Source organism: Acomys minous, assembly GCF_964271855.1.
Source record: "Acomys minous genome assembly, chromosome: 10".
NCBI classification, from domain to species: domain Eukaryota; kingdom Metazoa; phylum Chordata; class Mammalia; order Rodentia; family Muridae; genus Acomys; species Acomys minous.
In genome coordinates, this window is record NC_140491.1 from 17,748,254 (window position 1) to 17,764,879 (window position 16,626).

At 35.2% G+C, this 16,626-nt stretch overlaps 1 protein-coding gene across 1 annotated transcript in view; it reads left to right on the top strand.

Annotated features, from left to right (window-relative positions):
- Positions 1-16,204, top strand: part of DHX15 (DEAH-box helicase 15) — a 42,364-nt gene extending 26,160 nt beyond the window's left edge. The window contains exons 7-14 of the mRNA XM_084797619.1: positions 2,018-2,104; positions 3,038-3,187; positions 3,824-3,932; positions 4,499-4,690; positions 7,490-7,612; positions 11,799-11,989; positions 14,326-14,495; positions 15,640-16,204. Of these exons, the coding sequence (XP_084653745.1) occupies positions 2,018-2,104; positions 3,038-3,187; positions 3,824-3,932; positions 4,499-4,690; positions 7,490-7,612; positions 11,799-11,989; positions 14,326-14,495; positions 15,640-15,757 (1,140 nt within the window). The 3' untranslated portion in view covers positions 15,758-16,204. The remainder of the gene's footprint in view (positions 1-2,017; positions 2,105-3,037; positions 3,188-3,823; positions 3,933-4,498; positions 4,691-7,489; positions 7,613-11,798; positions 11,990-14,325; positions 14,496-15,639) is intronic.
- Positions 16,205-16,626: the final 422 nt, after the last annotated feature.

Below are 16,626 nucleotides of genomic sequence, written 5' to 3' on the forward strand. Positions count from 1 at the left end.
AATTTATGCACTTTTCTAAGAAGCAGGACATTTTCACCACTGAGCTCCCCTTTTGCACATGATGTATATCTTCATCTGTTTGTTCATCATATCCTGAGGGTGCATGGTACTTTAGGATTGATTATCAAATGATGAACAGTGTTATGTTTTAACATAGATGCTTACTTGTAATTTCCTAGAGTTGATCACATCAAAAAGTTTTATTACATTGTATATTATGAAATGCACTTATAACAGAAAATAATTGCCTTACATATTCGGAACCATTATCTTTAGTTCTAGAAGTCAAAAGTACACATAATTCTAGGTAGTTTATATGGCATTTTAAATACCATATCTCCAATCTGGTTCCCCACAACTCTTGTTAACTAATTTGCAGAGTTTTAAGAGCAAACTGACTCATTCACATTATTCTGGTTTAATTTCTAGCTCTTGCCCTTGGTATAACTTTGTTCCAGTCACAACAAAAACCTGATTTTTACAAGAATAGTGTAATTGGGTTGTACTTTTCTTACCATTATTGTTGTATTTTATGTTTGTTTGCTTTCTGGTTATTGATTGTGATCTATAGAAAGTAAAAATAACTTCTGCCATTTGTCATTTTTTTGTTTCTTTTGGTTTTTGATTTTTCCTTTTTCCTTTGAGACAGGGTTTCTTTGTATATCTTGACTGTCCTGGATTTGCTCTGTAGACCAGGCTAGCCTTGAACTCAGAGATGCGCTTGCCTCTGCCTCCCTGAGTGCTGGGCAGGAGAGTGCCACCGCGCCTTGCTGTGAAAGAAATTTTTTGACATTAAATGATTCTGTAGTATTTGTTGGTAGATTTCAAGGTTTTCTGCTATATTTTGGGTAATCTTTCCATTAATCATGAAATCAATATTTTTATAGTAGTGAACATTAGTCACTGAATTTAAGGATCTTGAATTAAAAGATGACTTTTTTTTCCTGAAGTAAAAGAATGGGGATAAAAACAAACCCTTTCAATTTCTGTGTGTTCTGTCTATAGTCATACTTACATGTAAGCAAGCCCTTCTAAGTCGACTCTCCGTGGTTCTTAACATTCAGTCCCTGTGCTAAACTATTTTCATCGTTAAGTAGACAATAACTCCATTTAAGTCTCAAAACATTTCTGTCATTTACACCTTCTGTGTCTAATCTCACCTTCAGAATTGTAAAGGCATTGCAGGAGCAGACTTAGATGCATCTGTGTCAACTCTTTGCATATATGTTTCCAAACAACAGCATTTCCATCTGCTTTCTTTTGTTTTAATAGAAAAAAAATATTTAAAACCATTTTCCAAGTCAAAACAATTTTGTGTATTTCTTTTTTCCGTTTCTTTGGCCAAACCTAGTTTCTTGGCTTGCTAGTCAAGCATTTTCTGAGCCAAATGAACCCTCTCAAATGATCTTCTGAAGACTTTCTAAAATCTAGGAAGAACATGCAGATTCAGGAATAGTCTGTCATAATAGTTTGTGAATGCATTAAGTATCATTCCCTGCTAATAAATTATTTTTATTTTTGTAAAACAGTATATTGTATAATGTAGACACTGCTTTTTTATATTTTATTGTGAGGATCTGCCAATTCTTACTGGGTTGTACTTTGTTCTGTGCTATTTTTATACAAACTGTGTGTGTGTATGCGCGTGCGTGCGCGTGTTCTACAGCTATAAAAGTTACATTGTAAATAATTGCCTAAAAATCCCAGAAGAAATAAATATACCGTATGTTAACTAAGGGATATTCAATTTAAGAGGTTTTGTACACTGCTTAATACTATTTTTTATTACTTGCCTTTTGATGCTACATTTTTATTTGAATAATGCATGCTTGATAATCAAGTTGGGTTGATAAAAGAAATTGCTGATGTAAGTTGAAATGATATACTTTTAGTTTGTCTTTTAAGCCCTTAGTCATTGAAGAGAAATACTTTTTAACCTCTTACTGATTTAAAAGTTCTTTTGTTAGTGACAGTGTCTAGCTTTAAGTCATGGTAATTTTACTTGATTTCTGAACAGGTGGTGGTATCCACTAACATTGCAGAGACCTCTTTGACAATAGATGGTGTGGTGTTTGTGATTGACCCTGGATTTGCAAAACAAAAGGTAACTATACTGGAGCTTACCCTTATGCAGTGTGAACCTGAGCATGCTAAATGTTTGCTTATTTTGTGGCTACAGCAAATTTTTAGGGTTACTTCCCTAGTTTTGGGTTTTCACATTTCTAACATGATCTGATCCCTGTCTGACTTTCAGAAAGTAATGCTGTGTATAGTAAATCTAGGCTACACTACCCATAGAAAAGGCTGCTTTAAAAATAAAAACAAACAAACAAAAAAACCTCCTCAGTATAAAAGGCTGTTTTGATATCCCTTTTATGTATGATAGTGGATTAGGCATGTGGTTTCCTACAAGGAGAAAGACAGTAGTAATAGAAAAGCCTGGATCATACTTCTGTATGTCGGCCACTTGTTCAGAATTAGTTTTATTTTGTATACTGGCCATACTTTTGGTAAAATGTAATCTTCTATGGTAAGGAATACTAATCACGTCTATCTAAGTGAATAGTTGCTAAAATGTTCTGTTTTGTTTCTTTGAACATGCTTGGGTTAGTCATGTTATAATGTAATCTATAGGTATATTATTCACAGAAAAATTTCCTGTTAAAATAATGCATGTAACTAACTTAACTTATTTACTGCTCATTCTTAACAACAGATACTGAATTAGCTGTCTGTCTTCCCTTGGGATAGGGTGGGGGGGTTGTAGCAAAATTTTTCCTTTACTGAATAACATGACTAAGTTTAAGTTAAGAAAACCAGAAGTAAGCCATCCATGTTAGAGATTTTTAGATTCAGTCTTTTGGAATGGTAGACAGAATGCCTGGTAGATGGTGCGATGAGCAGTGTGGAAGCTGATTAGCATGGTCAGTAAAACTACCTGTTATTTTGCTATTAATTGTGGCCTGTGAATGATTGTTTTGGGTTTAGTTTTGCGTTTTGCTGAAGAAAGAATCATAAGTTGTTTCCATTCCAATAGGTGTATAATCCTAGAATCAGAGTTGAGTCTCTTTTGGTGACAGCAATAAGTAAAGCTTCAGCTCAGCAAAGAGCTGGTCGCGCTGGACGTACCAGACCTGGGAAATGCTTCAGGCTTTACACAGAGAAAGCGTATAAAACAGAAATGCAGGTAAGGAGTAGCACTTTATATCTTGTGCATTTAGAAGAGTAAATTTACTGTTGCAGTTGAATAAAAAGAACTTACTTTCTTTCATCTAATTTTTCAGAAAAATTATTTTCTGTGGGTTATCACCCCCTTTACGGTGTTGAACGACCCTTTCTCAGGGATTTCCTGAGACTGTTAGAAAGCATTTATGATTCATAATGCAAAATTACAGTTAATGAAGTAGCAATAGAAATAATATTCTTTTGGGGTCACCATAACATGAGGAACTGTATTAAAGGGTTATAGCATAAGGAAGGCTGAGAACCAGTTTGGGAGCCTTAAACTCCTTTCCTTACTTTTACCCCAAATGAGTTATGATATAACATATTTAATACACATCTGTTTTTACTTTTAACATTTTAAGTTGTTATAGAACATATATAGAACACATATAGAACATAGTTATAGAACATAAGCTCTAAAAGTTATGTATTATAGAAGTAGTTGGAAGAAGTCGACTGATTTTTCTTTTCGGATAACATCAAATATTTTCCCCCCATGAGATAGTTACATACAAGTTACATAAGGCCAAAGCAAGAGGTTAAGGAGGCAGAGGCCAAGGGTATTATTAACCATAACATGTGCTTTTTCTTTTATTAGGATAACACCTACCCTGAGATTCTGCGTTCTAATTTAGGATCAGTTGTATTACAATTGAAGAAGCTTGGTATTGATGATTTGGTACATTTTGATTTTATGGATCCACCAGGTACGACTTAAAACAGGACCTTTTGTCAGCTCTATTAACCTTTTTTCTGTGTATCCTATAGAGCATATATGCATTAAGTACATTTTACCTTTTATCTCCATTATACATTAAGATTGGTTTTAAGGGGTAGTATTAAAAACTTTTGAAAAGGTGGCAGTTATGTGAGTGGATAAGCCCCGTCTAGATGGTATTCTGGGATTTTAGCTTAATTGAATTATTGCCAAGGCAAGGAAACTTAAAAATTGTAATACTTTTATGAGAAGGTATGTAATAATTTTATGAAAAAATAATTTTCTGCTGGCTTCAGTCTTACTAAAGACGCCCTTAGACTGATCCTCCTAGCTTTTAAATGCAGGAGTTATAGGTATTTGCCAAATGCCTGGCTTACAACTCATTTTAGTATGCTATTGTTTGCTCTGACTGTATCATTGAATTTGATGACAGTTTGAGTTCTGCAGTGGGTCCAATAATGAAGGAAAAATGAGATTGCTTATAATAGTTCGCACTTTGTCATGCTTTTGCTTACTTAAGACAACTCATCTAATAAATTGCCCTTTTCCCCTTAGCTCCTGAAACTCTGATGAGAGCCCTAGAACTTTTGAATTATTTGGCTGCTTTAAATGATGACGGAGATCTGACTGAATTGGGATCCATGATGGCAGAGTTTCCTCTAGATCCACAGCTCGCTAAAATGGTTATTGCAAGTTGTGACTACAACTGTTCTAATGAGGTCCTATCTATTACTGCTATGTTGTCAGGTAATAGAGGGAGAGGGACCAAAAGCCCAGCTCTTCAGAGTTTGGGTGAACTTCCCTTTTGTTGGTTTTTATTATCATTATTATTATTGCTATTACTGTTATTACTATTACTCAGTATGGTAGATTTTACAGATGGTTTTAAGGAACTTAGTTTGTTTACTAAATATTTTGTAAATAGCTTTATAAAAATCCTTACAAAAGTAAAGTTTTTGTGCACAAAATATAGTAAAACATTGGCTCTGTTGAGTGTAAATATAAATTGCAATAAGAATACAGTTGAATGCAAATGTAACTGCATTTTTTTCCTTTAGATCTATCAGTCCTATTTAAAAGGTTTAGTGAAAGTACAAAAACTTTGTTAGTACTTGATATTATTCAGTAAGCCTATGTTACATTTAAGTTGAGCCTTGCCTACATGTATGTGTATTCAGTGACAAACATGAGGTTCTAATTTAGTGTCACATAGAAATAGTAATGAATAATTTGGGACTTAAAACCAGAATCTGATTTTGATATTCTTTTACAATGGCAGAAAAACACCTGCTTAAATACACCTTCTTGATAAACTTGGTAATTTTTAAACATTAGATCTTACATTGAGAAAATAGTGCTGTTTCTTAGTAGCAGTAAAACCTAAATCTCACTTGGAAATCAGATTTCCAATAAGGAGAAGAAATTGGAAATGAAAGGGTTTTTTTTGTTGTTGTTTTTGGGTTTTTTTTTTTTTAAGCTAAAAATAATCATAGTACTGTATACTGCTAGTTTCAGTACTGAAGAGAATTGACTTTAATTGCAGAGTGGTTTATTGGTCGTGATAACTTAATGCCATAAATTCACATCTATTGAATTAAAGAATAATCAAGTTTTCTAAATAGTAAATTATGGCATAGCTCAGATGTATGGTAAATTCTAATGGTGTGACTTTTACTAAAGTAGCTAAATATTTTCTTGCAGAGTTATGATGATCAGACTCAGAGCAGATGGGCAGGGCAGTATCAATGTTCTAAATAAATTGTCTTATTTGCAGAGGTGGTGGTAGGTTGTTGTCTGCCTTGCTTATATATTTTGGTATATTCTCCCAGTTGTATTTCTCCCCAAGATTTTAGATTTTAGAGAAAAGTTGGGGCAAGAGTTAATAGATGGTGTGTGTGTTACCTGCCAGGATTTCTTTTCCTGCAGGTTTTCATGTCAGACCTAGGAAACAGCATTGTTGTTGTGTTTCAAGTATTAGACCTTTACAGATGATTATTGTGAGATTGAATTTACCCAGCTAGATCTTAGTCTTAGGTGATGTAGGAATTAGGAAAACACAAAAGTTTACTGGTGGTTGTCTTTAGACTTGAGAATAAACATATACATGTATTTTAGACAAGCCATTTGTGGACAGTGTTAAAATGCACAGTGAAGGGGGAGTCATGGCAGAAAGCAAAGCTTGTGAATTTTTTGTTTTTGTTTTTGTTTTTTGTTTTTGGCCAATTAGTTTGAGGTCCTGAGTTGCAAGCCAGAGGCCTATGGGGCTTTATTTGTTGTCATTCCACTCTGGTGGCTGTTTCATGATAGTGTTTAGAGCTGTGAGATGTTTCTGTACTTGTATGAGTTATGTTGCTTCAGTTATATTAAGCAAGATCATTCATATTTACTATGATTGCTTTGATGTCTTTATTTGGCTACTTGGGCATCTTTACAGGGGAAAACTGTATGGGAAAGAGTAATTGATGTTGTGCTTGATCTCATTGTCGATTATTCCCGTTTTCTTCTATCTGAACTGATAATTCATGATTTTTATTGGTAAGGTTATAAGAGCTTCAGAATATATTTAAAAAGTCCCAAGCTTGTTAAGTATTTATTTTGATGCTGCTTTTTCTAACTATGGAATTGCTAAAGCAAATTAAGGAAGGTTGTATTAAAAAAAAATTGTAGTGCATACTTTGTAACAACGTAAGTTTGTGAATTAATCTTGAGGCTCTAAACAGCTACTGTAGTTTGATATTTTGATGACCCTTGAGATATTGTCTATTTCAGACTAATTGTCAACTCTTTAATATTGGATTTACTTTTATATTGAGGGTTTGATTAATTTTTTTTTAAACTTGGGGCTTCATTAACTAATTTTTAAAAAATTAAATGCTGCAACACTAGACTGAATATATCCCAGCCTTCTTGAATTTTCTTAATTCTAAGGCGGTTTAACCTTCCACCATTACTGCTGTCATCAAACCCAAGATTTCTTGAATTTTTTTTTTAATATATGTTTGCATATGCTTTCGCTCACCGGTGCTAATAGTGATACCCGCCAGTTGTTAATAGCCACAGATTTAGGGAAACAATTTTGATAGGAATGTGGCAGTAGACTGGTTGTTTTAGTTACTCTGGGCAAGTACGCTTCCTAACTATAGCCATTCAGTGGGTTGAATGGATGGCCTTTTGAAAAATTACAGGTAACTAAAAGGCTATTGACACCTGTACTTCTGGTTACTGGTAGAGCTATCAGCACTGGTTTTTGAAATAAGTTGAGCATTTCTAGTAATTTGATGGCCTTCAGAATAGCTGTTTTGATGCCTACTTTTAGATCTAGTTAAAATAATCAGGTACTCTGTAGCTTTGAAACCCTCTTGTCTTACAGATGTGGTTAGGTGATGTACCAAATCAAGGTAGTAAACAGTCCAAGATGCAGTTGGAGGCCATCCTGCCCTGCCCTATGCTCTGTGAACTGACCTAGCTAGGCCTTGTTCCTCTATCTGTGAATGCGTGACTCATCGATATGGGCGTTTGTGTTGGGCCCATACCAACCTTGTTTAGTCCCACAGTGTTTTGTTCGCCCCACGGAGGCCAAGAAAGCTGCAGATGAGGCCAAGATGAGATTTGCCCACATAGATGGAGATCATCTGACACTGCTGAATGTCTACCATGCTTTTAAACAAAGTAAGTAAAATTAGATTGAAGGCATTCTTTTGTCTAAATGTCATCTGTAATGTAGAGGATATTTTTTCATCTCAATTTCATTTATAATTTGTGACATCTTTACATTAAGATTCATTGAGATTCATTAGAAAAACTCCTGACTAACATTTAAAATAAAAATTGCCAATCTTTTCCAAAATTGTTTAGGTTTATAATCAAAGGAAAGAGGAACAGTTACAGAAAACTTGAAAAATACAGTGATTAAAAATGAGAGCTGATTAAATTTACTAATAACAGAAAATTTGTGATGTGCTTTGTTTTATTTCTAGATATCGTACATCTTTAAACTAATTTTGTATTACTTATATAATCATCACTAACATTTTTATAATAAAACTTAACGAATTGAACGAGCAATAGGTGTGAGTTACTGTTCTTGGTCAAACTATGAGTAGTCTGTAAGAATGAAGGGGAAAGTTCACCTGCATTATTTCTCACCTGTAAAATTAGAAAACATTACCCACTAAATTATTAAATTTCCCTAATTTCAAATACTGCCATTGTTACAATTAAAATAGGTTTTGAAGTATCCTCAATTTCATTTCAAAGCAAGTATAAAATTGAAATTATACTAGTAGTGTTTATTTATAATATATATATACTTTTGGGTTGGTGAGTTTGGTGAAAATATTAAACAAGCAGATATTCACAGATGTCTTACTCTGTGGACCAGAAGCCGGAGGGGGAAAATGAATTAGAAAATAACATTAATTCTCTAGATTATTTTATACTAAATGCTTCTTGTAGAAAAACCAACCATGGTTGGTTTTTAGACCTGTTCATCTTTCCTTGTATCAGAGGCAGCAAATGTATTTGTTAAAACAGACTTCTTCAAAGTAGAACAGTTAGCCTTTATTCACTAATTGCCACCTTTTAAAATACAAACTTTGGAGGCTGGAGAGATAGATGCTCAGTGTTTAGAGCCCATAGCTGCTCTTCCTGAGGACCTGGGTTCAGTTCCCAGCACCCAGACTGATAACTGCAACAATGGTTAACTCCAGTTTCACGAGGATCCAAAGACTTAGGCTTCTACCAGTGACTGTACTCATATGCCCCCCCACATAATTAAAGGTTATTAATAAAACAAAATAAAATAAAATGCAAATTTTAAAAGAGCATTTTCCAGGTTACTGTACAGTTACTTAAATGTTCCATATCCTATTTATTGGACTTTTTTATTTTTCTTCTGGATGGCAGGAGGTCCAGTCCTATTTTCTCCCCTGCCCAGCAATTCAGCTGCTTTATTGGCATTTTAGGGGAGCAGGGTAACAGAAATTGACATTTGAATTACACAATAACCTTATGCATATACCCAACTTTTGGTCATATTCTTTAGTTCAAAGGTGTATTTCATTTAAATGATAAGCTTATCTACTCCTTTAAGTCTGTAAGACAAAGGTACACATTGCAATTGCTTGAATCCCAACACCAAGGATAAGACAATATACTATAGATGTTACAGTAGCGGAGGAAGATCAGCGTGGTTGTAGTTTTTAATGCTTTTTTTGTTGGGGGGGGTACACTTTCCCCATTTTACAACCCTCTCAACTTTATCAATATCAAAAGATCTGTGGAGCAGATGATAACAGTTTTCTTGCATGATTGTCATTAAAAAGAGGTTACTCCAAAAGGATTCTTTTCATTTGATATATTTAGTACCTTTTAAGCTCTGAGCTGAATAGTGCTGTTTTTTAAAAATATTTTTATTTAAATTTTAATTTATGTGTATTGGTGTGAGGGTGTCAGATCTTGGAGTTACAGCCAGTTGTGAACTGCCATGTGGGTGCTAGGAATTGAACTCGGGTCCTCTGGAACAGCAGACGGTGCTCTTAACCACTGAGCCAACTCTCCAACCCGAATAATGCTGTTTTGGTTAGAGGTTTTTCAAGAATTCCTTAGTAAAGAAATATTTTTTGATAATACACATAGTAAAATTAATGCTTGACTTGCTTGTTTATTGGCCTTGGAGAACACAGAAGATAATAAAAGCTTGTTTATAAATTGCTGAGGCAGGTGTTGCTGCAGTCACAATTTAGTATCTCAGCCTAGAGGAGTAGTTCAGGTGCAGTTAGAGAGCAGCATGCTACTTGTTTGAAATTCACTTTATTACTTAATGCTGTATTTGATTTTCTTCAGCTAAGGCTGTGATTTCTTTGAAAATGAACAAAATGTGGCATTTTACCAAGTTCTCCGAATCTACCAGTGTCTAATAAATCCTTTGTTGGAAATAGCCAGGTGGCTGTTAATAGGTAAATAAATCAATTTGCTAAGAACCATTGATTCAAAAAAACCATTGTTTTACCATCTCTTAGCCAGAAACCCTAGTACTGCTTTTTAAAAAAAATTCATTTGAATCAGATTTATTTATTTTAAGAAAGTAGATAGTGCTGCAATTTATTTAGAGACGTCGTATATAAGGGTGCCAAAGCCCACTTTGGTCGTTCAGGGTGTGGGGGCAGTTGGACGCAGCATCAGTGATTTGGGTGTCCGTTTCTTTCTTGTGTTCTATGCCTGCGTTCAAACAACTTTTAAATTTGGAGACTGCAAGAGGCAACCAGTAAGGACAGGGAGACAGTTACCTCTCTGTGGTTCAGGACAGGAAAAACTGACCACTTTTTTGCCTGGGTTGCAAAACTGCAGCAGGTTGTAAAAGGAGGCTCTTTGATCTGTCGATAGGCCTCTTTGTGGAGGAAATCTCTGTTAAGCTAAAGTATGCCTGTTGATGGTGGAACCCTGAGTCTGTTAACCTATTTGTGAATATGAGAAAGAGAAAGAAGCAGGGGGGGGGGGAGAAGGAGAGAATATGAATATAGAACACACACATCCACAAAAGGAAAAAAGTGGGTGAAGTTAAAAACTTCAACACTGTTCATTGTCTGGTCATAGTTTTTATTCTTCTGAGACAAAGTTCTCCAAGTCAGAAAAGGAATTACCTCATAGACAAAAAAGCAAAAAACATGAATGCAACAGGATAATAGGTAACATTTTTTTTTTCATTAAAACTAGACTTATGTATCTATTACATAAGTTCATAGTGAGTTCAGAATGTCAAAAGGTTGACATTCTGGGTTGGTTAGAGGTGGCCTAGCAGGATCTAAGAGGTTATCAGAATATATGTCTTTTCAATTAGGACTGACCTGGCTACACATTTTTCAACTGTTAGTTTATAGTGAGTTTAAGACAATACTTTTATCTGTCTTTCATTACAAAATGCAAAGTAAATTTAGAGTGATAATATTTTGTGCCATAAGCTGACAAAGTATATGGAATTATAAGGAAACAGTATGTATTTATTTGGCATTAAGGTTTGTACTTAATTTAGACATTTCTTGGTGGTTCCATTATATTTTCGGTTCATGGGAAGTTTAAACCAACTTGTATATACTTAGGTACAGACCAAGATTCATGGTGCCTTCTCTTATCTCGGGCCACAGATCTAGCTCAAGCCTGTCCTTGTGAGGCACCTGGAGGGCCACAAAAGCAATTACTGTAGCCATAAACTTTCTGTCAGCTGTTTAGCTTTTACTTCGAAAATAGTTTGAATCGATTCGGAAATTCTATAAAGCTATTATTACGAATAATGAAATCATTAGTTCATCTGAACAGGAACGCATTTTCAGAAAGATCCTGTAGGTGGTTTGTTCAGTCAGAGTGGATAAATACCCAAAAAGTGAAGATTCACAGCATGGCAGAGTTTCGGGAGATGCAGCAGTGCAGAAAGGAAGGGGTGTCCGGGCTTGGAAGCAATTCTGGGGATGCATTTCAGTACAGACTTGCTGATTTGCTTTCCAGAAAACTCGCATGCCCATTGAACTTCCCTAATAGAATGGCTCTTAGCATAAATTTTTTTCTAAGTTGTCTGATTTATACTTCTTTCTTACTAAAGTGTGTCTGTCTGTCTGTGGGTGAATGTAAGTGCCAAGGGAGATCAGAAGCTTCAGGTCCCCCTGGAGCTGGAGCTGCAGATGTCACAATGTGAGCTGCCCAGCATGGGTGCTAGGAACTAATCTCTGGTCCCCTGGGGAAAGCAGTACACACTCTTAGCACTTAGCTGTTTCCCCAGCCTCATAGCCTATTTTTATAAAAAGTTGCCTCACTGTGTGGATGATTCATGGTTACCTCTTTTTCTTTCCTTCCAACTTTTTAGATCATGAATCTGTTCAGTGGTGTTATGACAACTTCATTAACTACCGGTCCCTGATGTCTGCAGACAATGTACGCCAGCAGCTATCAAGAATTATGGACAGATTTAATTTGCCTCGTCGGAGTACTGATTTCACAAGCAGGGACTATTATATTAATATAAGAAAAGCATTGGTTACTGGGTATTTTATGCAGGTAAGTAGTTAGGTCAGGTTTCCATAATTAAATGTTCATGTATTTATTAGTTTTTTTTATACTTAATTGGTTTGGTTTGAGTTGAAGAGTGTGTATGAACATTAGTTCTAAATATTAGTTCTCATCTCTTTAAATTAATATGTGCAGAATCATGTCTAATGAGCAATAAGTTAGTATCTTAATTAGCTAAGTTAGAAGTCTTTTTCTTTTTGGATATGATTTTAGAAGTATTTGGTTTTTATTACTGTAGTCTTTATTATAACAAATGGATACTCTGGCTATTTTCAGGTACAAATGTATATTTTAGGTCTTTAAGCATCTCCACATTTATTATTTTACGTGAGACTTTTACCTGTGTGTGTGTGTGTTTGCGCGCGCTTGCCATGTTAGTGTTTGGAATCGAGCCTGGATCCTATGGAAGAACAGCTGGTTCTCTTAACCACAGCAACACCTCTCCAGCCTCTGTATCTCCACATTAATTGTGTGTGTGTGTGTGTGTGTGTGTGTGTGTGTGTGTGTGTGTGTGTGTTTTTCTCCATAGAGCTCGTTGGTATGAATGACTGATTCTCAGCAGTGTAAATCCTTTGATTAAAGCCATTCTGAATTTTCCTAATTATAGATTATTTAATTTAAATATACTATATTAGAGGCTATTGGAAGAAAAATTTAAAAACTGATTAAATACCCTTAGCATTAAAAAAATTACCTTAAAAATATGTGGGTACTTTGCCTGCATGCATGTCTGGACCATTTGTATGCCTGGTTCAGGTAGAGGTGTCAGACACTTGGAAAACTGGAGTTAGAATGGCTTGGGAGTCGCCATGTAGATGATGGGAATTGAACTCAGTGTCTTTGGAAGAGCAGTGCTCTTACCTGCTAATCTATCTCTCCAGCTCCTGAAAATTCATTTTAAGGGGGCAGGTAAATGAAGATGATGCTTGATAGACTCTTCTGGTAGTAAGTTTACAAAATACATTGCTGAGTTGAAATGGTTTTTTAAAACCAGCCTAACTCATGCTTGTTGGATGATTCTTAAACAGAGAACATCAGCCTTAAAACCGATTGTGTTCAGTAGCTGGAAAGAATCTGGATGCATTTGGTTCTATAGTCTAAAACCAAAGGAGATCTTGTGATATATGCCTTTGAGCTAAAGTAACAAAAAGTGGGTTGGTGGTTTTGTGAGAAAGGGTCTCTCAAAAGGGTGGCTTGAACTCCCGTGATCCTTCAACCTTGGGTTTGCAGGTATGTGGGTGTTTGGGGTAGGGGAGGGCTAGGAAGAATGCGTATTGTGGTATAAGGTGAATAATACAATCAGACATAAATGTTTTTTTCTCCACACTTAATTACATTCTTAATAATTAATATATACTAGTGTGTAGTAGCTCTTTCTTCATACTAAATTTGCCTCTGTTATCACACACACAACTGATAAAACTGTGCTTAAGAACTGTAGTATCTCAGCTTCTGTTCTAAGAAGCATCAACAAATGAAATAGTACCTGGCACCTAGTAGTATGTATTTAGTATAAATACTTAACAGAAACACTATTGAGTCACATAATTTATAAAGAGTTGTCGAATTGGAAAGGGCAAAATTCTTGTCATGCATTATTATTAGGTCTTAGGTATAACCAGTGTAGGTGCGTAGTTAGTAAAACAGAATAGGAAAGAATTATGTGACCTCTTTTTATGCTTTTTCTCTTACCGTTTTCTTTTCTTTGTGGCTACTGTTTTCTTTCTGCTTAGATTTCTTTTCTTTGAGTGTGATATTTGTCTACTCTGTAGCTGGTGTGTGGTGCTAAAGAGCCCTGTCCAGAAATGTCTGAGACATGAGGGACTAGATGGTAACCTGTGGGTCCCCGTCAAATCCGTGCTGCAACCGCTCAGTTCTGCTTATTCTTGGTGCCATGGCAGCAGCCATAAATGAGTGTGCCTATGTTCAGTCATTTAGGAATACTGGAAATTGAATTTGATGTGACTTTTCTTTGTTATATAAAATATATTTTGGAGTAGCCATTGAATAAAAAGAATCACGAGGGCTGGGCAGATTGCTCCGTGGTTAAGAACCCAGGGTGCCTGGGTTCAATTCTTAGCACCACATAACAACTAAAAAGTAGTCTGTAACTCCAGTTCCAAGAAGATCCAACATCCTCTTCTGACCTCCTCAGGCAGCCACACATGTACACAGTTAAATATGCAGGCAAAACACATATGTACACATCTAAAAATCTCAAAAAAAAATTTAAGCCCCAATTACATGCTTTTTCATGTAAATATCGTCATACTGCTGGAAGTATTTCACCAGGAGCACTATCTTAGTTATTGTTTTGGTTTCAGGTGGCACATTTAGAACGAACAGGGCATTACTTGACTGTGAAAGATAACCAGGTGGTCCAGTTGCATCCCTCTACTGTGCTTGATCACAAGCCTGAATGGGTGCTTTATAATGAGTTTGTGCTGACAACAAAGAATTACATCCGAACGTGTACAGATATCAAGCCTGAATGGTAAGCACACTTTTTGTTTTCAATTTTGATTTTAGTATTTTGCTGTGGATAGAATATTACTACTTTTAGTAGACATACTCTCCTGTGCTCTCAGCTAGGTGTGTATATTCCTGTGTATAGACCTAGGATTAACATAGTGTGACTGATTATTGTTTTTTAAAGTGAGTGTTTTGGTGAGAAGACAGTGGGAATGTTGGTGTGGTCAGGAACTTGAGTAGCATCAGGAATTTCTTTGGTATCATTTTGTAGTCTCTGGTTGCAATTGTTTGTATTTTTAATATTTTACCTGTTTTATTATTTTAAATATTTTATTTGTCCTTAATTATTCATTAGATTTTTTTTTTTGGTCCTATGCAAAAGACATTCCTTTTAGAAGTTGTGAAATGTTAATGTTACAACTTGTGCTTATGTAGGCACAATCTTCTGTCTTCATACAGAGGCACTGACTTCAAAAAGTCTATTTATACTAATCTTGGCCCAAGTCCTTCCGGATCTTCTATTGTAGTCTCTATATCTACTTCTAAAAATTGTAAATAAGACTGGTTGTTCAAAATGCTACCCTTGTAATTCCTCCCTGCCCAACCCCTGCCACCATTTTTGTAAGTTATAGGAATGTCAGCCAAGAGTGGACTAGAAAGCATCTATGTTAGGTGGTGTCACTTAGTATTTGCAGCTTCTATCCATCAATGATTTATGGCTTGACACTTATATAGAATATTACCATTTTATCATATATATGCTTTGCTGAGGGAACGATGTATAGTTAGCCTTTATAAGTAATACAATGTTACATTTGTGGTTCTTAAAACACTGAAAATAAGGTGAAGTCATGTGACTATCAAAACCGTGACTTTTAAAATACAGGTTAATGTAGTGTGGCTCAACTCAGTAGCTTGGTATTATTTTCATTTTAATTTAAATAAAATATTTTGAAAAATTCTGATACTTGTTAAAAGTTGATAAATTCAACAGATTGGTATATTTACTAAGCTGGCATTAAACTGATGTTTGTAAAGATGTAGACTTATATTTTATATCATTGATTTGTATTTGAATATTTGCCTTCATTTGGCAGCAGTCTGACTATTAGCAATGCTAGTATTACTTAAATCTTGATTTCATAACTTTCCCTCCTTCTGGACAGGTTGGTGAAAATTGCCCCTCAATATTATGACATGAGCAATTTCCCACAGTGTGAAGCAAAGAGACAGTTGGACCGCATTATTGCCAAACTTCAATCCAAGGAATATTCACAGTACTGAATTCAATGCTTAGAACTGAAGTTATTCAGAGGACAGCTTTAAAAGATGAATGAAGTCAAGTTCAAGTTGTGCTCTTCATGTTGGTTCAATAATGGCCTTTATTTGAAAGCTTTTTAATTTTTCTTTACAGTAAATATTCCATTCTGATTTCATAAATTAAACATTTATGCCTCCCCTTTGTGTTGACACTGTAGCTCATACTGGAAAAGTCGATCAATGTTTTGCAGTTTATTGAAAGTAGTTCTCTATATAACAATGTTATAAGCATTTCTTTAGAAATGGTTGAAAATGCTTCTAAAATGTGATTATCGACCATGGTATGCATGATCGTTGTAATTGTTGACATTCCTTTTAGAAGTTGTGAAATGTTACAACTTGTGCTTATGTAGACACAATCTTCTGTCTTCATACAGAGGCACTGACTTCAATAAAGTCTATTTATACTAATCTTGGCCCACGTCTTTCCGGATCTTTTATTGTAGTCTCTATAGTGGCTGCTTTCCCGAAGTGTTGGGACTTTTCTTTTCTCATTGTAATTATACTGTTATTACATATTTAACATTTTTCGGAAGGAGTGCTCCTCAGGTACAGTAGCTATTAACACTAGGGCTTAAAGAGTATAATGTAGTGCTTTGTTAGGTTAATCAGTATGAGATCTAATGGGATAAAGTGTAATATTTTTTGAAATTGGATCCCCAGAGACAGAATATCAGAAGATTGGCTTTCTCCTTATTCTTAAAGTTCATCTCATAAGGCTGATAGTTTATTACCGTGTTAAATGCAGCTTTGTCAGATCTTACTGTACTCAGATGAACAGTTTAAGCACATAGCACATGTTTATTTGTATTGGATAGGAGGGAACAGTGTTA